This window comes from Vombatus ursinus, unplaced genomic scaffold, assembly GCF_900497805.2.
Source record: "Vombatus ursinus unplaced genomic scaffold, bare-nosed wombat genome assembly UNPS02014863.1, whole genome shotgun sequence".
NCBI classification, from domain to species: Eukaryota; Metazoa; Chordata; class Mammalia; order Diprotodontia; family Vombatidae; genus Vombatus; species Vombatus ursinus.
In genome coordinates, this window is record NW_020954641.1 from 34625799 (window position 1) to 34652909 (window position 27111).

Consider the following 27111-nt stretch of genomic DNA (forward strand, 5'->3'; position numbering starts at 1 on the left):
TCCCTTCTCTCTTTTGAAAAGTCTATTGTTTTCCTTGGTAAATTATTTCTGCACTTCTTACAGCTTAATGTATTTTTTCTTAATGTTCTAGTGTTGGATTTTTAAGTGCATAGGATTGTGTATTTAGCCATGCTAAATCTTGAGTTTTTCCTTATCAGAGATACATGGTTTCCTTCTATTTGTATTTTGCTGATTATTTTTCCAATTTACATAAATTTTATATACTGATTTCATGAACTATAGGGTTTAGATTCCTTAATTTTTCTAAATTAATAAGGAGTAAGGCCTCTTCATCATGTGAAAAAGGGCTGGGACAGCTCAGTGGCACAGTGAATAGAGCCCTGGCCCTGGAGTCAGGAGGACTTGAGCTCAGATCCAGCCTCAGACACTTACTAGCTTTGTGACTTGGATAAGTCCCTTAACCCTGATTATCTCCAAAAAAAAAAAAAAAAGAAGAAGAAGAAGAAGAAGAAGAAGAAGAAAGAAAAGAAACAGGGGTGAAGGAGGAAAGTGACAAAAGGTACCTTAGTGATAGGAGATGAGGAAGAGGGGAGAAGAGGAAGTTCATGGTGAATGGCCTCAATTCTTCCTGTAAAGTGTGAGATACAGTTCTCAGCTGAGAGAGTTGGGGGGGTGGCCATGGGAGGTCTGGAAGAGCCACTCTGGAGAGTGGTATAGTGAGTTGATAAGGGACATATAGGAGGACTGCCTAGCAGTGAGGGCCCACTTGAGGTTGTGTCGCATTAATTTGTAGTAGACGCGGTCAGCGTGATTGACTGATTTTCTCTCTCTTCATTCAGAAGCATCTTTATAGGCACAAAGATGACATTGGTACAAGTGATTCAAGGGAGGAGGACAGCGGAGAGTTGAATTGGTTCATCAAATGGTCAAGACTTAAATGACTTTCCCAGAGTCATACAGTTAGTAAAGAAAAACTTTGTAATAATTAGAGTTGCTCCCCAGTGAGATGGGCTGCTTTGTGATGTAGTGATTACCTTATAACTGGAAACGTTTGTGCCGAGGCTAGATGGCCACCTGCCTGGAATGTCATGGAAGAGATTCCTGCATTAAGTAGGAGGTTGAACTCTGTGGTCCCTTCTAAGATTACATGAAATTAGTATGTAGCACTTAGCAAAAAAATATCCAACTTCTGGGACATGTTTCAGGCTTATGAAGTACAAATTCCATCCAGTTTCCTTTGGCTTTATAATTAGGTGGTGGAGTAAGTAAAGCGCTGGGCGTAGAATTAGGAAGACTTGACTTCAAATCCAACCTCAGATATTTACTGGCTGTGTGACCCTGGGCGTGTCACTTAACCCCTGTTTGCCTCAGTTTCTTCACCTGTAAAATGGGGATAATAATAGCATCTACCTCCCAGGGTTATTGTGAGGATCAAATGAGATAATATTTGTAAAAATCCTTAGCATAATGCCTGGCACATAGTAAGCACTATATAAATATTAGCTGTTATTATAATTGTGGCAAGTCACTTAACCTCTCTTGGTCTCAGTTTCCTCCTCTGTAAAGCAAGAAGATGAGAGCTAATGACTGGGGTTTTTTTGTATTTTGTTTGTTTGTATGTTTGGTTTTTTTTTTGGCTAGGCAATGGGGTTAAGTGACTTGCCCAGGATCACACAGCTAATAAGTGTCAAGTGTCTGAGGCCGGATTTGAACTCAGGTCCTCCTGACTCTAGGGCCAGTGCTCTATCCATTGTGCCACCTAGTTGCCCCCACTAATAACTATTAATATCCCTTTCAACTCTGAATATATGGTCCTATGGCAATGGTATCTCCTCTTATTAAGGAAGGAATATGGGCTATATTGTTGTGGTTGAGTCATTTCTCAGTCATGCCCAACTCTTCATGACTCCCCTTGGGGGGGAGGGAGGCAAAGATACCTGAGTGGTTTGCCATTTCCTTCTCTAGTTCATCTTACAGATGAGGAAATTGAAGCAAACAAGGTTAAGTGAGTTGCCCAGGGTCACACAGCTAATAAGTGTCCTACTCCAGGCCTGGCACTCTATCTACTGCACCACCGAGGCTATATTATATTTTATAAATTTTTAGTAATAATGGTTGAAACAAAAAGAATTTTCATGAAGGCTCTCAGCTTATCAGAAAGATAACTAAAAACTCCCAACAATTTACAATGCAATAACTATAAAACTGTTTCTATCAGCTGGACTTTTGGGGGGGGAATACATTGTATCCTTTAACAATGTCAAATAATAATGAAACAAACCAAATGTGTAGTAGCAATACAATTGTTCCTGGCTTTCTGAAAGAATACTGTAATATGAGAGGCAGCTAGGTGGCGCAGTGCATAGAGCTTCAGCCTTGGAGTCAGGAGGACCTGAGTTCAAATTTGGCCTCAGACAGTTGACACTTAACTAGCTGTGTGACCCTGGGCAAGTCACTTAACCCCGATTGCCTCAGCAAAAAAAAAAAAAAAAAAAGAATACTGTAATATGGTGGGAGGAGTATAAAACTTGGATTCAGTGGACCTAGGTTTGAATCCTGCCTCTGACATTCTGTAATGTGACCATAAGGAAGCCTCTTTCCCTCTCAGAGCACCAGGTTCATCATCTGTAAAATGGGGTCAATAATATTCCCTGACCCTATTTCTCAGTGTTGTTATGAGGAAAGAGCTTGATAAATCTTAAAGCACCATGCAAGTCCTCAGTTTCCTCATTTGGAACATGAGGGAAGACTAACTAATCTGTAGGTTCCTCCTAGCTCTAACATTCCAAACTATTGTTTCTACTACTTCATTAGGTTATGTTAGAATTTCTCTTCTTTTCCCTTTTGCCTTAAAAATTTTGAAGAAAAAATAAATTGGGTGGATAAAGAGAATAAGTGCCAAAGAAAAGTGATGTTGGTAGGCAATGAAAATGCCTGGGAAAGAAAACAAACAACTGAAAAAGGCAGAATTAGAGTCTAAGGATAATTAATTAGATAATAAATTTATCTTCTCAGGGAAAGGTATCTCCTCTCACTTCCTGAGAGAGGCCTCATAAAACAAAGTTACCAAGAGCATGAAATTGTAAGTCTGCCATGAAAATAGTCTTTGATGCCTTTTGGTTTGAAAAAATACCAAGTCCCCGGGAAGTTTTCATGGTTTGTGTTATTTCTGCCTCTGACAGCAGAAGGTGGCTCTTCTGGAATTCCAAACATAAAGGAAGGAAATAATTCTCCTTCCAGGTGGTTATTATAAATTCCAAAAATAAAATGTTCTCTTACCTCCATCTTATGGACAGAAGATATATTTGATTTTTCCTGTACAATGTCTTTAAAATACAAGTTTGATCAATCAAAGGATCAGAGACACCAATCTGTAATTCCAGTTCTCATACGAAATTCACAACACAATACATATTTGTCCATTAATCCTTATGTCCCTGGGAAGCAGGCAGCCACGACCTTATCAGTTGCTTTCTGAGCTGTTTGTTGCCATCCCTAAGCAAAAAGTTAGCACAGCTTTGAGGTCTTTGTTCAGGTGTGGGAGGCAAGGACAAGCATTTATTAAGCCTTTACTATATACCAGGCACTGTGCTAAGTGCTGGGGATACAAAATACAAGAAAAGAGAAAGTTGGTCCCTGCCCACAAGGAGCTTATACTGTAATGGAGGATGACAACACACAAAAGAAAGCTAAAGAGGGGAAGAGGGAGAGTTATCCACACAGCGGCATAATTTCAAGTCAGATAATGTACAGTGGCTGGCCTGGGCTTCTTCTCAAAATGGAGGCCCCCTCGGAGGAATTCACCAATGGGAGAAAGGGACTATCGTGGTACAGGGAGTAGGTCACAGGACCAGTGGATGTTCCAGCATGTAGAAGCCCACGTGCTGAAGCTTAATGGCAGAGTCTGGAAAGATAGAAGCAAAGCCAGAAGTGGAAAAATCTTATTTTCCTCTTTCATAAATAGGCCTTGGTCGTTTTACAAGGGGTAGTTTGGGCTAAAATGATTCAGAACCTTAACTAGGATTATTTTCACCAGGGACAAAAATAGGATGGGTTGGCAGGGTTGAGGAGTGTCAGTCCAAGTCTCAGGCAGAACTCCCCCACTGCACCCTCCAAAAGTTATACCATCATGACAAGTCCCTGGGAGGGGGTGGGGTCAGGTAGCCTGAAGACAGTCGTGCACTGCTGTGTGGGGTGGGAGGTGAGGCATGAGGAAGGCAGTCACCATGGGGAGAAAGTACCATCTTCTTAACCCATGTCAGTGCCCATGGGCAAAGCCTCTTTTGTCCTTTTACTGTGACTATAGACTTATTTCAGGCAGTCAATAAACATTTATTAAGCACCTACTATGGGCCAGACACTGTGCTAAGTTGGAGTGGAGGGTAGGAGTAGCAGAAGATATAGGTGGGGCATGATAAAGTCCAGAGGAGTACAACCATCAGGGAAATGAAGAGATGACCGACCCGGGCTCTCTCTTTAAATGGAGGTTCTGGAAGGAGACATCTTTGTTCTCCAGTTACAGGGAGGAAAGAGCCCCAGAAGTAGGAAGTACTGATAAGATATTAGCTCTAGGGCTAATGTGATGTTGCATGGTAGAGAAGTGCAGCAGGGTGTTTGAGGGGTCTAGGAGCCCTACCTTTATAATCCTGTGGAGTGGAGGTACGGGTGGGAAAGGTGGGGTTTAGATGTATCCCACACTTCAGATTTATGGGGGCACCATGCAGAGTTAACATGAGGAAGAAAAAACACAAGACAAAAATGGACATTATTTCCTTCCATAAATACTCATTTTCCATTGGTACAAACATATTCCTTTGTTAAATTCTCTGGGAAGATTTTCCTATAAAATCATATAAAATCTTTCCACATAAGCTCTATCTAGGTTTCCTTTCAGAGAGAATTCTAGAGTTCCTTCAGCAAAGAGATCCCGACTCCAAATCCAAATTTCCTTTATCATGTTCCTGAATATGACTCTGCTTTTCCTTTGGGGGATATTTCTCAGGATCACAGATCTAGAGCAAAAAGGGACGTTAAAGGTCATCCAGTGCAACCCTCTCATTTTACAGATGAGGAAACAAGCTGAGAAATGTTAAGTGGTTTGCTCAGAAACACACAGTAAGTGTCTGAGGCAGTCTTCCTGACCCCAAACACAGTGCTCCATCCCATGCCATTTAGCTACCAAGTTGAAGCCTGTTAGGAACCACAAGACCCAAGGGATCCAGGAGGGTTTTTCTCTGAAACCTTGTGAAAATCACTCTAGTAAAATCCAGGTAGGAAGCCCAAAAGGAAAACTCAAGAGCTTTGACTACATGCAAGTAGGGAAATGCAAACATTATTTTTTTAATAGCTGAAGTTTAGGCAGAACCTGTTTGATTGTTGGCCCAATTCAGGAAAAAACAACTCTGCTGTCTAAATGTGAGCCAAAGCCAGCCTGCCTCTTCTGCTTTTTGATCCATATCTACCAAATCTCTGGGGGAAAAAATGTTTTTCACCCAGAGTGATAAGTAGTGCTTCAGTAATCCTCCGAGAGAGAGGCCACCTCTCAATGAGTGGCACTGGCAAGATCACCCTGGGCACAGTGGACAAGTCCCAGCACTGACATGGCCCAATACTTTCAAACACCTCTCTTTATATTTTTGTTTTGTTTTGTTTAAGAAAGAAAAATTAAGACATATTTTAAAAAATGAAAAATGACTGCCATTCTTCCTCCTGAAAATAGAAAGTAATTTAATTTGTTAGTGGTTTATTTTATTTGACAGCCTTTGTATGCACTTGATTTGGTTTGTTACACTGAATTACCCTTTAATAATGGGCACATATAATGCCAGCTACTGCCCTGCCAGTTAGTTCAGTAATTGAATAAGGAATGTATTTAGGAGTGTCCATATTGTTCAAGATTTTCATGACAATGCGGGTAGGAACTATTTGGATGGTCTCTAACAAGGAGAGCTTTATGCTTTGGGGGGGGAAGGGCAAGGAGGAAAAACAATTAATTGCTGCTCAGTGACCAGTCATTTCACAAGCCATTTTCATTGAGCAGTTGCTAAGTGCCTCATGTGTGAGAGAATTCATTGCCTTCCTTGTTTGTTCCCTGTGTCTGTTGTGGCTCCTGTTGGCTAGGTGGGAGTTGCCCTGTGAGGAATCCAGGGAAGCTCCCCTTGACCTGAGGTTCATTTCCATAGTCATATCTATTCTTGTTTTGGGGATTCTTGATGAAATTCTAATAGTTAAAAAGAAGGCTTGCTCAATCTTCTGAAATTTCAGATCCCCTTTATATAGTCCTCCATGTACCAAACTCTGTCCTCAGTCCAGCTTTTCTCCTCTCCAGGGTGGGAGAGACGTCCCATCTTTTCCACAGGGCTATGGGCAAACAGTTCGGTTGCCTGTCCTGGTCACCCAGGCTTTACCCTGATGAAGATAGTTGGGATCCCGCAACTGACCTTATTACGGTGTAAAGAGTAGTAATTTGTCTCTAAGGAGTTTACATGGGGGAAAGATGTGATCAAAGCATCATGTCCTAGTTCACAGGCTCTAGATTTGGGTCTGGATGAGACATCAAAGGATTTCTAGCCTAACCCCTCCAGGTAAGGAAACTGAGGGTCAGAGAGAAGTGACTTGCTCAAGGTCACAAAGATCATGAGCATCAGATATGGGATGATGAATGGATCCTGGCGCAACGAGTCCTGTGAATATTAAGAATACATGCCATGTGAAATATGAGGAAAGGTTGCTCCATTTTTTGTATTCCTATTTAGTATCTGACCATGTGATACACAATATGAAATGAACTATTTGGAGAGGGAGTGAGGGTAGAGAAACAACTCGTTGGACTTGGTGTCAGAAAACCTGGATCTTCCACTAACGAGCTATGTGACACTGAGCAAACCATTTAACCTCTGTGGGCCTCAGTTTCCTCATTCTTAATTGTAAAATAAGAGTAACAGTACTCTGAGTACTCTTCCTCACAGGGGTGTGGTAGGATTCAAATGATATTAATGTTTGAAAGCATTTTGAAAATTCTGAAGTGCTCTACACACGTAAGTTGTTATAGTATTTGTTCAGCCCCTACAATGTGGATTATAATGGATAAATATTTTGTCTTAGTTATCACCTTTGAATTACAGAAAGGAAAATGGTACATCTGATTGCTGTTCTCTATCAATTTTGACCCCAGGATTAGTAAGCAACTAAAAATTCTTTACAGCCTAGCTCAAATGTGTGTCTCTAGGCATTCTGACCTACTCTTCCTCTTTCTATCTTTATCTTCCCCTCCTGTCTATCCATCTCTTTCTCTCTTAAAGGCATTATCTTGAAATCTATCAGCTTGCTGGGGTGCTGGAGGTTGCCATGGTAAACACAGCTGTGTTGTCTTGTGTGAAAAGTAAATAGGTACATGGAGGCACTGCGTCTTTGGTCTACCTGCTGTTCATTTTCATGTGTGCCGCTCAGAAAGAGCTTGAAAACGGCCCCCATTTTCCCGACCCAGACTTGACTGCTGATGTATGTCTCCAGAGTGGAGCATTCTGACCTACAGATGTGCACTTAGGTGTTGTGAAATATTGTGAAGAATTACTGGCGAGCTCACCAAATAAGCCAAATGACTGCAACATTCATTTTGCTAGTAAATGGGTTTGAGAAAAGAAAGGATGATCTGCTATTTCCCAAGAGGGAGTGTAGGAAAAGATATTGAGAAAGAAGATGTGTGTTTGTGGGGGTGGGGAGGAGTGAAAGAAGCAAGAAAGCAGCATGGAGCTTCCAAGAAAGAGCATAAGAACAAGCAAAGATTTTTCAATGGAATCAAAAAGAGTAGGGGGTTCCTTTAGCCCCCCAGGCTCTGCGTAGTTCCAAACCAGTTGGGCCCTACTACAGCAGCTTCTCTTATCATTCTAATCATGCCCCTGCTTTCTACCATAGCCTTCTCTGCCCTGACCTCTAGCAGGTCACCAGAATGATGGCCAGGAATACCTTTATCTTGGTCATCCCATTACGGGCAGGTGAACCGGCACGAAGGCAGATAGAATGCTAAATCTGAAATTCAAATCCCAACTATGCTCTTTGTTGCTTGTACAACCCTGGGGGAAATCCCTTAATTCCTCTGGAGCTCAGTTTCCATCTCTGTATAATGGAGGCCACAGGACTGTAGAATTTGAGATAGAAGAGACCCGAAGGGTCAGGTCAACCAGTGCAACTCCTTCATTTCACAGAAGAGAAAAAAATGAGACCTTGGCAGTAAAGAGGAGAGCTGAAAGAAATTGGAACCCAGACCATCTTATTCCAAATGCAGCATTCTTTCCATCCCGCCTTGCTGCCTACCCGTCTACGTCACAGGAATCTTGTAGGGATTAAATGAGATAATGTATTTCAGAAACGATAACAATGCTGGGGAACTATAAGGTAATTTTTTTTAAACTTCTCTCATTCTTATTAACCAGTCCCTCAATATTTCTAGGTTTCAGCTTCCTCATTTATAAAATGACAAGGAGGAAGTGATGAACGGAGCAGCTGTCGAGGAGCCAGACAGGTTCAAGTCACCCCTCTGATCATTATCAACTCTATGACTACGGACAAATCGCTTAACCTCCCTGAGCCTCTGCTTTCTCATCTGTAAAAAAACAAAACAAAACCCACAAGGGAGGTGGAATTGGATGAGGGGATAGAAAACCTAGGTTTAAATGCTACCTCTGATACATACCATCTGTAAAATGGGGATATTCCTGTAGATTCTATAGAACCTATCTCACAGGATTGTTATGAGGCTCAAATGAGACAAGATTTATAAACTGTTTGTAGACGTTGGAGCACTTTAAAAGGAGCAATTATTATCATTTACATATTATCCATCATACATATATATATATATATATATTATCAATTCTATATTTTATTTTCTCCAAGGTCCCTTCCTGATCTGAGAGTATACAGTCTTATTACTTTACACGTATATAATAGTACCATCTTTAAACATTCGCAAAGCACTTTGAGCACAACAAAGCAATGAGACCAACAGAGTATAGATTAAGATCTGCAAATAACCTTAGAGATAGCAACAGTAATAACTGATATCATATTAGACATCATCTTCACCAGATATGAAACCCCTCAAAGACCACGGTGTGATAAGAAGACCCTCTACCACGAGTCACCTGTCTTGTCTTGCATCTTTCCTGGGCCACCCAGAGCTCACCTAGGATGCCAGGCAAGAGGAAGGCCCACCGCCAATGGGGTGCCTTCCTCTGTTGTCCCCACTCCTGGCCCCTGGCTGCCCCAAACTCATCTGGGCTGTTTGATTGCTCACATGGGCTTCAATGAGATAGGAGTCACTAACTCTATTCCTTCCAGTAAGATGGAGGATCACTGGGTTTTTCCATCTACCATCACCTCCTAATGTCCTCCAAGCCTTAAATCCTGCCCTACCTCTATGCCCTCCAGACTCCTGGCCCTGAAAAACCTTTCCTGATTGCCCTTAATGCTACTGCTTTCCCTTTATTGATTATCTCCAATTTATGCTGCATTTATTTTATTTGTATATAGTTGCATATACCTTGTGTCTCCATTCGACTATAAGAAGGCACTGTTGAATTTGTATCCCCAGCTCTTAGTTCAGTACCTGGCACATAGCAAACTTAATAAAGGCTTATTCATTCATCTTTTCATTTTACAGATGAGGAAACTGAGGCCAGAAAGGTTAGTGGCTTGCTTATGTTCAAAAGCATTATTATCCTCATTTCACAGAAGATGAAATAGAGGTTCTCAGAGGAATTGCACTAGGCCATACATCTATCTAGTAAGTATCCAAGCTGAGATTTGACCGAGCCTCCAGTTCTAAGTGCAAGCATCTTTCCTCTTCCACAGAGCAACCTTCAACAATGCTACTTAACAATTCAAAGTACTTTCAAAAGCATTAACTCCTTAAATTCCCACTGTAGATCTAAGGGAGTCCCTAATTAGGAGCAGAAGCTGAAGGCGTCCAAGAAACAAATGCATGCCCTTTAGCCAGAGAGAAATATAGACCGACCTTAATAGCTGTTAATATTCCTAAATTTGGGAAGGACAACTTCCTGTCTTTGGGAGAAATAATAGCCAAAGCAGGTAGGAAATAGCAGTTCTATTCTGACCACCCCTCCCTCATCCCTAACCTGTGTGTCTTGCTGTCAACTCCTTCTCTTGTTCTCCATGTGGGAACCCTCAGGGTGTAGTCAGACCTTTACCTTCACACAGCAGGTGGTAGAGAAAGGTCTGCATGACAGGCCTCTTCCCACACTCTCTTGGCAAAACCTGAGCTCCCCCACCCCAGTGGCTACCTAGAGACCTTCAATGGCAAATGATGCTTCATTGAATATGTCAGCCTGAATTAGCAGGCAGGCTCATCACATTAAGCGGAGACTCTGGGCTGGCAGTTTCTCTGTTCTGGTGCTGCTTGATCCTGGCTGTCATGCTCTCTTCCCCACCTCAGCAGCCCTGGGAAATCTCAGGCATCAGACAATGTCCTGGAATGAAGCAGACCCAGAGTCAGTTTATGAGCAATGGGAGGTCCACATAGGTCCCATTTCTCCTGTTCCCTTGTAGAGTATTCTTTATACACAGGTATCCAAACACTTAATTGCCTCTTTCTGTGGGAGAGGAAATGATATTTACATAGTATGTTATGGATCACCAAGAATTTCCTTCATAAAAACCCTGTGAGGTTGATAATGAAAATATTTTCATCCCTATTTTACCATGGAAGAAACTGAGACCTGAAGAACTTAAGTAATTTTTCCCAGGGTTTTGTTTAGCACATAGCAAGTACTTCAGAAAGCTTTTTCATTCATTCATTTATTCATTCATTCATTCCAAGGTCATATAGCTGGTAAGTAGCAGAACTATATATGATCCCAGATCTCATGCTTTTTCTATTATTCCACAGACTACAAAAACTTCAGAGATAAATTTCCTTTTGTACCTGGGAGGTAAAAGCATGCAATATATTTTAAATACTGAATGTTGAAGTAAATGGTTTCTATAACACCCAAATACCACAGACACCTAACTAGCTAATCCTCATCCTTGGCCAGGGTATATGAAGAAGATTATCATTTCTACTACTACAATAATGACGAGACAACTACTAATAAATTACCACTTATATAGTGCTTTAAGGTTTGAAAAGTGCTTTGTATATCACATACATTTATCTCCAAAGATGAATGGTATATCATTTAATCCTTACAACTACCATGAGAGGTTGATATTATTATTATCCCCATTTTACAGATGAAGAAATTGAGGCTGAGAGATGTTTGGTCACTTGCCCAGCTGTTAAAAGGAAAACCCTTTGTTCAGGCTTTTGCCCTGATTAATGAAACAAAACTCAGAAAAAAAGAGAATTAAAAGGAATTTATTAAAAAATATGTCAAGGTAGAAACACGTTGATGGGCTGATCAGTAAAGATCAACAAGGGATTCAAGATGGAGTCAGTTTTTATTGATAATTTTTGTAAGGAGATAAAGACAATTCAGATTGGTCCACGTCAGCAAAAGGAGATGGACCATTGCATTTCAGCTCCTCCCCAACTGCCACCTAATAAGGAAATAAGGTTATAAATAAGGGGAATAGACTTCTACATGCTGGCTAACAAGTAGGGGATGACCTGCTGTGTGCTAGATAGCAGGCAATATAAAAACTGTAGACTATGTGATGGCAGCATCTCCCAACACCGATTGCCAAGGAAGACTGGGAATGATGGGGTCACTGAGTCAGTATACTTTCAGGGTTACACAGCTACCATGTGTTTTTGTTTTTGTTTTGGTTTTTTTGGTGAAACAATTGGGGTTAAATGACTTGCCCAGAATCACACAGCTAGTGAGTGTTATATGTCTGAGGCCAGAATTGAACTCAGGTCCTCCTGATTCCAGGGTCAGTGCTCTATCCACCTAGCTACCACCTAGCTGCCCCCTAACATGTGTTTCAGACAAGATATGAATTCAGATTATTCTAACTCCAAGTCCAATACTCTTATCTACTACCCCACCTAGCGATAATCTAATCATCCTTTGCATTTTAATAACTTTCCTCTCAAGCTTTGACACATTAATCATTTCCTCTGATACAGACTATCCTTTCAAAATAGGGTTAGAAAAGTATTAATACCTTCATTTTACTGATTGTGTAATTGGTAGCCCAATGGTGTCAAATCATTGACCCAAAATCATAGAATGCATCAGTGCTAAACCTACCAGGTCTCCTAAGTCTTCAAGGTGCAAGGATCTTTCCACAAAACTATAAACCATCTCCAGAAGGAATAAAGATCATAGGACCTTAGATATAGAGCTGGGGGAGACTTTAAAGAACTTTTAGTCCAACCCTCTCATTTTGCAGATGAAGAAATGAGAGGTTAAGTGACTTGCCCAAAGTCATAGTAAATGACCAGAGTGGGATTTGAACCTTAGTCTAATGACTCTATGTCCCCTGTTCTTTCCACTGTCTATTCCATCAGGCTATTGCCTAGGTGAGAGGTGATGAGAGCCTGCACCAGGTTGGTGGCAGTGTCAAAGGAGGGGGGCATATATGAGAAATGTTAGGAAGGTAGAAACAACAGGATTTAGCAACCAATTAGATATGAAGTCTGAGAATGAGGAATTAGTGATGCCCGGATGGCAGAGGATGGTGTACCCTCAGCAGTAAGAGGAAAGTTAGGAATCAGGTGAAGGTGGGGGAGGGAAAAGACAAATTCAGTTTTGGAAATTTTAAGTGTAACACATCTACAGGACATCCAATATGAGATGTCCAGTAGGCAACTGGAAATGAAAGACTGAAGGTTAGGGCTAGATAAATAGATCTAAAAATCATCTACAGAGAAATAATTGAATATACAGGAGCTGAAAAGATAAACAAACAATATAATACTAAAGCAGAAGAAGGCCTAGGACAGACCTTTAAGGGACACATACCCATGGTTAGTGGGAATGACCTAGATGAAGATCGAGCAAAGGAGACTGAGGCATGCTCAGATAGATGGGAGGAGAGCCAGGAGAGAGCAGTGACATGCCACCCAATAGAGAAGAGGGCATCCAGGTAATGTGATCAGCATGTCAAAGGCTGCAGATAGGTCTTGCTACTTGATCTTCTCTCAATTTTCATGATGTTTCCTTCTCCCGGCTCCTTTCCTACTTTATTGAACCCTCCTCAATCATGGGTATTCCTCAAGACTCTATCTTAGGTCCTGGATGAAAGGGAATGAAGAATAAGAAAAGGCCATTAGATTGGATAATGAAGAGATCATTTATAACTGTAGGGAGAGTAGTTTCCAATTGAATCTGGAGGCCTAAAGCCTGACTGCAGGGTCTATACTGTCACTCTGGCTCAGAATGATGAGAATCTGCCCTATTATAAGCCTCAAGAGAGTGGGGATGACCTCTGATGTATCTCAGTATCTCTCACTACAGGCCTTCAAGCAAAGGCTGGATGACCCACTTGTTAGGCAGAAGAGATTCATGTTCAGGTGTGTATTCTATTATGTGGCTTGGAAACCTCTTCTGACTCTGAAATTGTTGCCTCAAACAGCTCTCTACCCTGTAAGTCAGATATTCAGAGTCATTATAAAGTTTCCCATGGATAAGGAGATGTGTAGCAAAGATAAACAAGAAACCAAATGATTAGTCCTGGTTCCTTTGAAGTCAAGGGTAATTCTGAAAACAGACTGGAGGGCTGGCTCCTAAGAGACTGTCATAATGAAAAAGTCACTGTCAGAGAGCCTGGGAAGGACATGAAAAACAATTTCATATGTTTGGCCCTTTAATGGAAACAAAACAAGGGAAACCTGGGACCTCAGACCATTTTCTTTTCAAGGAACTAGTCTCTTGGCAACTGAGCCCTGCAGGTCTGACACTGGGCACTAAATTAAGATGTCAGCTTGGAGTTTGGCTTCAACCCAGTGGGTGGAGAAATAAGGGAAAAACAAAGAGAAAATCTTGAAAAATGTAGCAATGGCAACAAAATGGCTTTCCAAAAACCAAGTTTTTCCTATCTGCTTGGGTCATCTATCTTTTAGAGAGAGCTTTATTAATTTAAGACAATGATTTTGTGGGAAGGAGGCGTGTGTCACATGTATCAACACAGGCTTGGTCATAGTATCCTGGCAACTGGCTAATGAAGTGGGCACTAATGCCATGGCTAGGACTCCTCGAATTTCCTTAAAGAATAGGAAAAGGATAGAGAAGAGGGAATTTTTCTTGGTTGATTAAGAGGCAGAGTCTTTTGGACTAGACAATGGATGTCCTGCAGACCTCTAATATTCAACATTTCCAGACTGAATTCATTTCCTGCCCCCTGCCACCCGCAACTTCCTAACTTTCCTATTAGTGTTGAGGTTATCACCATCCTGTCTCCCATGCTCATGACCCTGCTCAATCCCTCACTCTCTCACCCTCCTATTACCTCTCACCCAATCTATCTCCAAACCCCATCGGTTTCTAGCTTCAGAGGATCTCTTATATATGTCCTCTTCTCTCCTCTGACACTGACACCAGTCTAGTGCAGGCCCTCATCACCTCTCACCTAGACCATTGCAATACCTTGCTGGCGGGTCTCCCTGCCTCAAGTTTCTCCCTCTCTGATCAGTCTTCCACTTAACTGTCAAATTGATCTTCCAAAAGCCCACAGCTGACCATGTAACTCTCCCCACTCTACCCCTCTCTTTCCTGCATTCAGTAAATTCCACTGACTCCCTGTCATTTAAGGATTAAGCATAAAGGCCTCTGTTTGTCTTTTAAAACCCTTCATAACCTGGCCCTTCTTACCTTTCCAGTCTTCTTATTCTATCTTACTCCCCTCTATGTACTCTGCAGTCTGGTGACACTGGCCTTCTTGCTACAACTCAAACATGACATTTCCTCTTCCAACCGCATGCCTGAGATTCTCTCCCTCCTCATCTCCATCTCCTAACTGGGCAGCTGGTGGTACAGTAGATAGAGTGCTGGGCCTGGAGTCAGTAAGACCTGAGTTCAAATCTGACCTCAAACACTTACTAGCTGTGTGACCCTGAGCAAATCACTTAGCCTCTGCCTCAGTTTTCTCAACGGTTAAATGGGGATTGTAATAGCACCTATTTCACGGGGTTGTTGTGATAAAGTGAGATAATATTTGTAAAGCACTTAGCACAATGCCTGGCACATTATAAACAATAAATACTTATTCCCTTCCCTTTTCCCCATCACTGCTTTTTACAATTTATTGAGCCCCTATGTCGTCTAGAGACAGTTTCCTGTGGCCTCTTAACAGCCCATTCTTCTTAAAAATTCAAATTGTTAAAAAAAAAAATTCCCTATTTCATGCTTAAGTCTTATTTATTTATTTTTTTGGGTGAAGCAGTTGGGGTTAAGCGACTTGCCCAGAGTCACACAGCTAGTGAGTGTTATTCAGGTCCTCCTGACTCCAGGGCTGGTGCTCTATCCAGTATGCCACCTAGGTGCCCCTCAAACTTAAATTTAACTCTGTAACTTTCTCCTTGTACTCTTACTTTTGTTCTCTGGGGTTTTGGATAAGTAATTGTAGCACAGATATCCTGGGTAACCCCTGGAGCATAGATAGGTGGACCCTGAGGATCCTCCCTGAGTCACAAGTGCCTTGGAGTGAGAAGGGGAAGAGAATTAATTGACTCATAGATTTACAGCTGAAAGGGATTTTGGAAATCATCTAGTCCTCATCCCCCTGCATTTTACAGATGAGGGCACTGAGGCCCAAGGAGTTTAAGCGACCTGCCCTGGATTACGCTCTTATAATCATAACTTCAGGTTCAAGTTGAGTCAGGATTTCTCAAAATGTCCCACTACTTTTTACTTACCAAGCAAAATTCATGTTTTAGCATGAGGCGTTAAGGAGGCTAATGAGTATAGTGAGCTTAGAAAGACCCAAGAGTAAAGGAAAGTTCTCATGAGGCCAAGCCATGGATAGTCCTCTGGAAGAGGGAGTAGGCTTTCTAAAAGGTAGAGTTTCCAAAGCAGGACTTTGGTTCATTAGTGAGGTTAGTAGTGGCTAATGGTAGGAGCCTCCATAAGGCTTCAGTTCCCTTTCCTATTCTCCAACATAGACAAAGGCAAAGAATACAATTTGAAGATGGGAAGAAAGTTGCCACAGCTGGGCTTTGAGCTGAATGGATTGCTTTTAATATGGTTTCCATGCCCATTGATTTGAGAAACAGAATATAATCTGCTCTATTCCTAACATCCTCTGTCCATCTTCTTTTGCAGGTTCCTGTGCTGAGACCCATGGACCTGATGGTGGAGGCCACACCCAGAAGAGTATTTGCCAATGCACACACGTATCACATCAACTCCATATCAGTCAACAGTGATTATGAGACCTACATGTCAGCAGATGACCTAAGGATAAACTTATGGAACTTTGAAATAACCAATCAAAGTTTTAGTATCCTTTGTGGATCATTGATTATGGAATTGTACAATGTCAGATGGGGAAGCACACTTGTGATCATCTACTTCAACCTCCTTATTTTATTTTTTTTATTTAATATTTTTTGGCTAAGCAATGGGGTTAAGTGACTTGCCTAGGGTCACACAACTAGTGAGTGTTTTGTGTCTGAGGCTGGATTTGAACTCAGGTCCTCATGAGTTCAGGGCCAGTGCTCTATCCACTGTGCTACCTAGCTGCCCCTCAACCCCCTTATTTTATAGAGGAGGAAACTGAGGCCCAGAGAGGTGAACAGCTAGGACTAGAACCTGGGTCTCCTGATTTCCAGTCCAACGTTCTTTCCATTTTCCAACCATTATAACTGCACACAGTAAAACTGTGAAATAACATTAGTAGTCTATAAGGCTAATTACATAATGAACTTTGATCACACCTATAAAGGAGTGATAGGGAGTTTCATTTCATCTCTTTTCAAGCAATTGTTGACAAAAGGCAACTCTTGGTAGGTAAGGACCATCAGGCATATCTAGTGACATTTGAAATGTCCATGGTAATGGGGCATCTTTCAGAGGACACAGAGGGTAAAAAAAAAACCCAGCAGTGATAGAAATGAAAGAAAGAAATGGAAATATAATATTGAAAAGTGAAAGGGGATTCCTTGGGACATATTGGGTACACTCCCATTATCAATCTTCAAACAGAGACTAGATGCCTGCTTGTAATGGTGATTCCATTCAGGTTGTAAGTTAGTCTAGATGGCCCTAACTCAAAAATTCTCTGATTTTATATAATGCTGTCATTTTTCTAAAGCTTAACAAAGCACTTCGCCTCACAAAGTGAGCTAGGTATCGCATGTATTACTATACCCATTGTACAGATGAAAAAGCCCTGCCCAGAATTCCGTAGAATGTGCTGTTGAGTCCAGTTTGGGCTCAGTCACCTATGCATGAATGCTACCTGTCAGTGTGCCGGCTAACATGGTGCCCATTGGTGGTGTTTTCTTCTCCCACTTTGGTTCTCTTCCAAGAGACAGATGTCCAAATTCTGCTTATCCGGCTGTCATTCTACAGTTCTGCTCAGGTGACATGTTTGCTGAATTTTGCCTGCAGGGCTTAGGACTGGGGGATGGGAGTTTCTTTAGGCGATTTAGGAGACAGATGCCTTGGGGAGAAGGCAAAGGAGAAATATTAATAGTGTAATTTGAGTTATATTCTGCAGATGTGTGACAGACTGCCAGGTGCCAGCATACAAATGAGACCATGCCATTCACCCTTAAAGCAGCCATATGTAAAATAATAATTGTAATCATGAGAATAATGATAACTGATATCTATATAGTGCTTTTCAGCCAAACTGCCCTAAGCACTAAATAGACTTTACAAACTGAAATCACTTTGCCCATTGTCATTGAGAAGCCGTCACCCCTGGGTAGAAAGCAACCACCTTTAAAATGGCCCTATAAAAACACCACCCAGCTTGCAGATCTTAAATACTTATGAATTTAACTCCAGTTTCTATAGCACCTTTTTAAAAAGAAAATCTCTATAGAACAAGAGAAACAGTTCAATGACAAATTAGAAAGGAAGAATATTGGAATTTTACTTCTCCCCTCTCACCATTGTTAACTTCTGCTCTGCTGACCCCAATCATCCGGGGACCTTATTAAATTCACCCATTTGATTCTAGGCCTCCCTTCTATCCCCAAAGTCTAAACCTGTTCTAAGATGCTGATCACTAGACCCTTGGCATTAATTATGTGAGATCTTAGTATTAAGGTATATCAAAGCAATTCCTTAGCACCCAGGCTAGGTTCAGTAGCAATCCTCAGCGACTCATACTATTCATTTTTTCTAGCATCTATGGTACTCCCAGCCTCAGGACATCCAGAAATGAACCCTTCCCTTTAAGGAGTCTTGTGTAATAGCTCATGAGTCCTTCTCAAGAGCACCCAGTGATAGACAAATTAATTTCTTGGAACCTCAGTTTTCTCATCTGTAAAATGAGGGTATTACTACCCGTTGTACCTTATTCAAGGGGTGGTTGTGAGGCACTAACAGGGTAATGTATATAAGACAATTTGTATACCTTAAAGTGCTATATAAAAGCCAGTTATTATTTCAAATAAGTATTGCAATGGATAGAGCACTGGTTCTGGAGTCAAGAAGACCTGAATTCAATATGGCTTCAGACACTAGGTGTATGACGCTGGGAAGTCAATTAACCTCTGTTTGCCTGAGTTTCCTCATCTGTAAAACGGTGCTAATAATAGCACCTACCTCCCAGGGTTGTTGTGAGGATCAAATGAGAGAATAATTGTAAAGCCTAGCACATAGTAAGTAGTATACAAATGCTAGCTAGTAGTAGTAGTATCAGAAATACATCATCTCTATTTTGAATAGAGGGAATTAACACTTCAAGGGGAAAAGCTATGGTGGTAATAAGTTAAATGTGTTTTGACTTGAAGGCGTCCTTTTCCCATTAGTTGGCCCCTTCACCATCCTGGTTGGGGGAAGAGGAAGTTGTATTATCTGCTAAAATCAAGGTAAGATTGTTCTCTTCGGTATAAGAAAATCATACTTCCTCCCCATGTCTACTAGGGCATTGTTAGAATTGCTTTCCCAGGCATGGGGAAGAGTTGCCCAATTCTCTCATTTGATCCTGCTGGTGGTGATCCATTATGGAAAAACAGGACGTTCCACCTATGACTATCAGAGTATTCCTCAAGGTGAAAGTCACAGGATTGCCTAGGCAACTTACCTGTGACCTGGACCTTGTTAAACCCATGTTTTAGCTGAGAGGGGCCTTAATAGCACAACTGAGAATGATGTGTTGATTAGCTCATCTCAAGACATCATGCGTCTCCTTTGCTATGAGAGTCTCTACAGACCTTCCCCTACCAAGGGGTAGCAAATTTCCATTAATCATGTATGACTGAGGAACATTTTCTTGGGAAGATTCGGGGACCGCATGATGCTTCCAATGCTGCCTTATTAGTTATCCTGCCAGGAAGTCAAAGAAGCTAACGTCTCTCCAACTGGCATGATGTAGAAGTGAAACAGCCCTTCTGATATGTGCATTAATGATATAGACAATGGAAGACCATGTGCAGAAATCATTCCCCGTCTCTTAACAGTGGCTTTAAAGGCTCTAGGCTTAGCACACGTGGCTTCCACATGCCCATTATGTCTTCACTTCTGAGGTTGGCCTTGGGACTCTTAACTCTGGGCCATGTCAGGACTCTGGCAGGGGCCAAAATTTCTCCTTCCACTGGAAAGGAAATTTTCTCTTTGTTGCATTTCCATGGAAGGGGGGCAAGTATTTAACCAGGGCTTCATCTCAACAGATGGGAGGAGGTTTTGCTACTGGTGGCATTTCACAGTTGTGTATTTCTTTTGCTTGTTTACCTGAAGGTTGGTATTTACATGGTCTGGGCTTGCAGCTGCTTCTCTATTTAGTAGAATGCCCTGGATAGGGCCAGCTTGGGGCAAAATGAAGTGAAGTCAACAATTTGTCATCACTGATCCTCCCCAGCCCATCCCTTTTTAGAGCACTTTCCTTCCTTTCCTTAATAGCACTTGGGCTATATTCCATCCATAAAGATGCTGCTGCAGTTCCACTATCAGTGGTGCAAACTCAGTATTCTCATACTATTCAGGGTTCTTACAGTCACCCAGGAATGCTACCAGGTAAACTTAATATCACTAAGTTTCCAAGAAACATCGTTGTAAATTTAGAGCTAGTAGGGAACTATGAGACTGTCTACTTCAACCTCTTCATTTTAAAGATGAGGAACTCAGGCCCAGAGAGATTAAGGGAAGTGCCTTTGGTCACACAAGAAATAAAGAGCAGAGCCAGAATTCAAATGAAAATTCCCTGACCCCAAATCCAAAGTTATTTCCATACTACTAGGCTGCCCCCTCTTAGGGGGATATATGTTTCTAAAGGGCATACCTTTATTTGAGGAATGGTGGCACCTGAATTGGGGACAGAAGGCATTAACAGTACCCTTTTATCAATAAAAATGCAGGATTTGGAATCAGGACGTGGGTTCAAATCCGTGCTCTGACACTATCTGTGTGAGCTCTGACACTTGTATGACCACCTCTCTGGACCTCAGTTTCTTTAATTATGTATAAAATAAGGGGGGTGGAGTAGATATCTTCTAACATCCCCTTCCAGTTCTAAATCAGATCCTAAGAACTGCCTAATTGCCTGTTTGAAAGAACAATCCTTGTCTCAGATGTTCACAACTCAGTAAATATCAGGGAGCAATAATCATTCTCCCTTCTCACTTGGTCTTTTCATATGCTTTCCTTTACTTCATGATCTCATAGAGTCAAGGCTCATAGATTTAGAGCTGGGAAGGACCTTAGTAGCTATCAAATCCAAATCCCTCATTCTGCAGAAGAGGAAACTGAGGCATGGAGAGTTTAAAAAGTTTGCTCAGTGTTAAACAGTAAGTTTTTGAGTCAGTATCCAATAGTTCTTTTAGAGTCCAGTGTTCTATCACCTATGCTACTCAGCTACCAATAGAAACTTGGAGAAGTTATACATGTGTTCTTCACACTACGTCAGCAGTATCTCAATCAGCCAATTAACAGGCATTTTTAAAATTGGTAAAAATCTGCTTCTCTCCTTCCCATTCCCAATTGAGAAAGAAAGAAAAGGTAAATTCCCTCATTGGCCATGTCCAAAACATAGATATAGATACATAGATATATAGATATATAGATATGTATCTGTACTCCAAGTCCTTCACCTCTTTATGAGGAAGTGGGTAGCATATTTCATCATGAGTCCTCCAGAATCTTGTTTGGTTATGATAATGATCAGAGTTTCTAGGCTTTGTTTGTCCTTACAATATTGCTATCTTTATTTAAAAAAAAATTCTCCTGGTTCTGCTTACTTCACTCTGCATCAATTCATACATGTCTTCCCATGTTTCTCTGAAATCAGCTCTTTCCTTTCCTATATCAAAATCGCATTGCATCACATTTGTATACCATGACTTGTTTAGGTATTTCCAAACTCATGGGCATTACAAGGCATTTATTAAGCAGACACTTTGCTAGACTCTGGGAATACAAATGTAAAAATGAGAAGGTCCCTGTCCTCAAGGAGTTTATATTCTACCTGATCTACCCCATTGTAAATTCCTTTAGTGTGGAGTCAGTGCCTTGCACATGTCATACTCAGAACCCAAAGAGTTTATGGGAAGGTTATCTATCAGTCTCCTGGTCAAGAACTGTGCCCTTTGATCCAAAAGATACTTGTATCATTTGTAATCAGTGTTTTAAATGAGGAGACTGAAATTTGGCCTCGCAAAGATGGCCTCAGAGAATCTAAATATTCTCTCAAGAGGGCTTGTGAGTCCAAGATACTTGTTTTCAGGGCAAAAAAAGTGGCTTCTTTTCACCTTCAATATTGGCAGCCTCTCTGAGCTATGACCTGAAGGGCCAAAGTTGCTCTAAGTCATGGGTGTAACCATCAGGTAAAATTGGATTGCTCCCTCCAGATTTAACTGATCCCTCTACTGCTGATGCAGACACACAGAATGGAATCCTGCTCAACTCCCCAAGCTTGATGTAGCTTTGGTAGATGATTAAAAATGGCATTCCCCGCAGATAAGAACTCATCACCATCAGCAAACTCAGCAGGTTTGGCATAGAGGCATCATGTCAAGGTGGAAGTTTTGACAGATTGCCTTCAACTTCAAAATCCAATAGAAATCAAGCACCATTAGTTTATTCCTAAGTTAGCTCTTTGGAACGAGTTGGACACTTCTGAGTTAGTAATTCTTGCCTGCCATTAGCAAGAAAAAGAGGTTGTTATTTCAACACATTATTTACTGAGTTACGAATAATTAAGTTTAATTCAATAAGTATTTATCAAGCAACTACTTAATACCCTATATAGACATTATCTCATTTGATCTTTGCAACAACCCTATGAGAAATACAAAACTTATTTTGTTGGTTATTATTTGGTAGTGCTTATTTTCTTTTATTATGTTTTAAAGATCAGACTTGTATTTTATCGGTATAGGGAACTTTGAGTAAGGATACTCCCTCTACCAATGCAGGTCAGCATTTGGTCTATAATTTCTAATGGAGATCTGCCCAGAACACTGAGAGATTGACTTACGCAGCATCACACACTCAGTATGTGTCAGAGGCCAGACTTGAACCCCAGTCTTCCTGACTTCTTAAAGGGTAGATGGGAGAGGGAGAAGAAAAACTGCTTTCAGTGGATGTGACTTAAGCTGAGTCTTGAAGGCAGTCAGGAATTCTAAGAGGCAGGGGTGAGGAAGGACAGTATTCTAGGCATAGGAGACAGCTGGTGCAAAGGTATGTGGACAAGAGAGTGTGGGGTTTTCTGCTCCCTTGGGAAAAAAAGAAGAAAATTCAGATTTTGTTCACTGTGTTGTTTTCCATGTAGGGCCTAGTTGACTCATTCTCCAGCCCAAGTCAGCTTGTTACTGCTGTCAGAGAGGATCATGTGTTCATATTCTTGAGCCTGGCAGGGTCTTAGATGAGGAAATGACTTTATAGATGATTCCCAGACACCTTAGGCTTTTAATGTAATTGATTTTTTTTTTTTACCTGTCGGAAGTGACTGCCAAAGAGTAAACTCTAGTTGCCTTCAGTTAGGACTTTAAAGCACGAGCTTAGGAGACAATCCAACTCTGTGGTTCCCCCTCCCCTTTTGGCCCCTCAGCTGCTGAACACAGAGCTTCACCTGCCTCTGCTTACTTTCTCCCAGCTGCAGAAATCTCCCCAGGCTTCCCACCCCCCTCTGGCTAAGTCTTTGCAATTTGTCTGCACTCTTTATTAATAAGACACATGCTAAAGACTTAGGATTGGGAGTAACAGATCTGTCCTGCCCCAGGGTTAATTTAATAGCAATCTGCTGGCTTTCCACGTTGTATATTAGCTGTGAATCTCCCAGCACTGCCTTTACCACTTAGGGCTCTGGGACAATTGGGAAATCTGGGTAGAGAGTTACACAAAATGCAGAAGAGAAAATTGTCTGTCAAAATCCATCATTTCATTTTAGAGGCAAGATGGGGAATCGTGCATTGTTCATCTTTTCTCTCCTTCCTTCCAAAATTGAAGGGTACAGCTGTGTCCACCAGGGGAAAACAGCCCTACAGGGCAACAACCCACATTTATTTACCTTCTGGGGCAGATCCCCATACTAGGAGCTGGGTCAGATGCAAAGTTGAGATAAAACAAAGTTGCTGCCCTGATAGAGTAGAAGGAGCACTGGCGCTGGAGTCCAAGGACCTGAATCCAAGTCATGCCTCCGGAGCTACCTGTATGACCCTAGACAAGTCACTTAAGCCTCAGTTTCCTCATCTATAAAATGAAGAAGTTAAAAGTCGATAGCCTGTGAGATATCTTCCAGCTTTAGCTCTTGATAACCTATGGTACTTTGATGTGGAATTCATAGTCCAGTAAAATTGCTAGATGTTAAAAGTTTAGAAGGTCAACAATCTAATAAGGTGACTTGTATGACCATAGATGAGTAATTTGACTTCTCTGAATCTCATTTTCACATTTAAAGTGCAGATAATAATTCCTGTTGTACTTGTGAGGTAAGGTTCTTGTGAGAGGCAAATGGACTGATGTGGGTAAAGTGCTTTGCAAACCACACAATGCTATTTGAAAGGCTGTTATTATTAGGGGGGGAAGTTTCTTCATCTGTAAAATGAGCTGGAGAAGGAAATGACCAACCACTTCAGTATCTTTGTCAAGAAAATCCCAAATGCGGTCGCATAGAGTTGGACACAACTGAAACGATTGAACAACAATGAAAACACATATACAGGTAATATTGATAGATGGTACAAGTATGACACAGAGGTGAAAAATAAGAGGCTTTGTGAGGTCCAAGAGGCAGCTCATTTCTGACACGAGGCTCAGAGGACATTTCCTGTAGGAAGTGGCACTGGGGTTGGACTTTAGAAGGTGCACAGGGATTCAATAAGCAGAAGGCATTCCAGGCACAGGGAATAGAATGGACAAAGGTGTGGAGGTGAGGAAGCAAATGACCTGTTAGGTGGAGGGAGATGGGGCAAGAAGGCGGGAAGGTAGAAGTTCAGGTTTGCTAGAGCACAGAGTATGTGGAGTGGAGTGGTATGAGATTAAACTGGAAAGGTACACTGGTACCAGTCTGTGGAGAGCCTTAGATACCAAGCAAAGGAATTTAAAACATATTCAGTAATAAGGAGACACTGAAAATGTTGAGCTGAGAAATCATCTGCCCTGATCTATATATAAGGATGGATAGTCAGGAAGCAGTATGGGGAATGGAGGAAAAGGGCGAGGGAGTAGTGGAAGCTGAATTAATGAAAATGTAGGGCTCCATGGCAGAGTGAAAGTAGCTGGAATTCAGTGCTAATCAGAGCTGATGATGAGACAGCTTGCATCAGATTTATTATTTCTTTTTTTACCCTGCAAAAGCCTTTACTTAAGAAAACAGGAAAGGTAGCTCAAAGAGCTAAATAAGTAGAACCTAGAATAATCATTGCATTTTTTCAGAGCAACTAATCATTGAATAAATAAAAAAGATTTAATGAGGTACCATGTGTATATGCAGCCTTTTTTCACTCCCTAACAAGGGCTGAAGATCCCCAGGGGGTTGCTCAAGCTGAGGATTAACCCACCAGCTTTCAGAGCCCTCAGAGACTGACATGGGCCACCAGTAAAAATGAATTTGGTGGCTAAGGCCTGGTACCCATCTGGAGATTATCTCAAAAAGAGAATACCACCAAATCTGATACGTGGTTTCCAGTCAGGAGGAAGAGGCTGGGCCTGGAAAGGGTTAAAAAGGGTGTTGGAGGTAGCCAGCTGGACCCCAGGAGAGGCATCCAGAGGTCAAAGGTAGCTTTTCAAAGTAACATCCACAGGTGCCTTTCACTGGACATGTTCTCAGGCAGTAAGAAATAGGGAAAGATGTCCTGGCTGGCTGAATAGAGTATTATTGACTCCCTCATTTTCACAAGTACAGATGCTCATGGTTTATTTTTAGGAGAGAAGAACTGTTGATAAAACACGCTATCCTTCCCACACAAAGCTAGGGGGAGGCTCATTTTTGGGGGAGGCTGGTTTTTAGAGGCACTGGTATAAGTCTGAAAGTTAACATCAGATTGTCTTGGGGAAGAAATAACAACTGTACATAATGCAGGTTCTCTGGGGAATGAAGTCGTCTTTCATTTCAACATCTCCTGCAGACACAGCTAGGACCCCAGTTCAGGCCCATGTCCCATTTCACTTGGACCACTGCAGTGGCCTCTTGATTGGTCCCCCTGCTTCTCTTCTCTCCCCTCTCCTATCCATCCTCCACATGGCTGCCAAAAGTAATTTTCCTAAAATACAGGTAAACTCCAGTGCCTTCCTACTACTTGCAGGACCAGATATAAAGTCCTCTGTTTGGCATTTAAAGCTCTTCACAACCTGGCCCCGCCTGTCTTCTCATTCTTCTTACGTTCTATACTCCACGTTAAGGGATCCAGCCACTTTGGCCTATTTGCCATGCTTCACACACAACATTCCATCTCATGTCCTTGTAGCTTTGCACTGGTCAGTCCATGCTTGGAAAACCCTTCCTCCCAACCTCCAACTCTTAGAATCCCTGGCTTCCTTTAAAACTTTGCTCAAGAAACACGTCCTTTGGTTGTTCATTCATTTCAGTCCTGTCTGACCCTTCATGACCCCATTTGGGATTTTCTTGGCAAAGATACTGAAGTGGTTTGCCATTTCCTTCTCCTGCTCATTTTAAAGATGATGAAACTGAGGCAAACAGGGTTAAGTGACTTGCCCAGGGTCATGCTGCTAGTAAGTGTCTGAGGCTAAATTTGAACTCTGGTCATCCTGACTGCATGCTTATCCACTGCATCACCTAGCTGCTCCACCACCTTCTATAGGAGACCTTTCCTGGTCTCAATTCCCACTCCCTCCCCAGTTACAAGTGCCTTCCCATCTAAAAATATCTTCCATCTACTCTATATTTATCTTGTATGTTCTGATTTTTATAGGTTGTCTCCTCCATTAGAATGTGAGCAAGTAAAGGGGCAGGAAATTATTTTTTTTTTAAATTTGTATCCTCAGTGTTAGTGCAGTGCCTGGGTGTCTTAAGTACTTGATAAATATTTGTTGATTGGTCAATTGACATAAAGTAACGTGTAAAACTTTAAAAGCACTATATAAATGTTAGGTAATAATTATGATAGCAGCAGGACATAAATGATATTTATTAATAAATTATGGCCCTATTTGCTTACTCCTCTGTTTGTGCTTTTATGATGAAACTATATTGAGGGGACTAGGATTTCCAAAGGCATAACTGTTAGCAAGCCAGCCTCAACATCCAGAAAACCTGCCACTGACACGTTCTAGTTGTGTGACCCCAGGCAAGTCACCTAACCTAGTAACCGCTAAGCTACTCTCTGAGACTATACCTTACAGATCAAGTGTCAATATGCATTGTTAGAGAAAGTTTCCTCACTTGAAGTTCCCCATGCCAATGAAACACAGTCCAATTTAAAAAAAAAAAAATTCCCTTGGACCAGTCTGTTAAGTGAGTTTGACTCATACCCTTGATGCAGAGGAAAGATGCTAGATTTGCAGTCAGAAAACTTGGGTTGAAATCCTAGTTCTGCCACTGTGTGACTTTAGGCAAGTCAGTTAACATTTCTGGGCCTCAGTTTCCCTATCCATAAAATGAAACAGTTGTACTAAA

At 41.5% G+C, this 27111-nt stretch overlaps 1 protein-coding gene across 5 annotated transcripts in view; it reads left to right on the plus strand.

The window, feature by feature from the left end:
• PPP2R2B (protein phosphatase 2 regulatory subunit Bbeta) overlaps nt 1-27111 on the plus strand; it is a 459792-nt gene that overhangs the window by 379187 nt on the left and 53494 nt on the right. For 3 of the 5 annotated variants that reach the window (XM_027841646.1, XM_027841648.1, XM_027841650.1), the window contains one exon: nt 16188-16365. In XM_027841646.1, coding sequence (XP_027697447.1) covers nt 16188-16365 — 178 coding nt within the window. Of the gene's footprint in view, nt 1-504; nt 521-8276; nt 8356-16187; nt 16366-27111 lie in introns of those variants that run through there. The other 2 variants (XM_027841651.1, XM_027841649.1) reach the window with 2 other exon arrangements.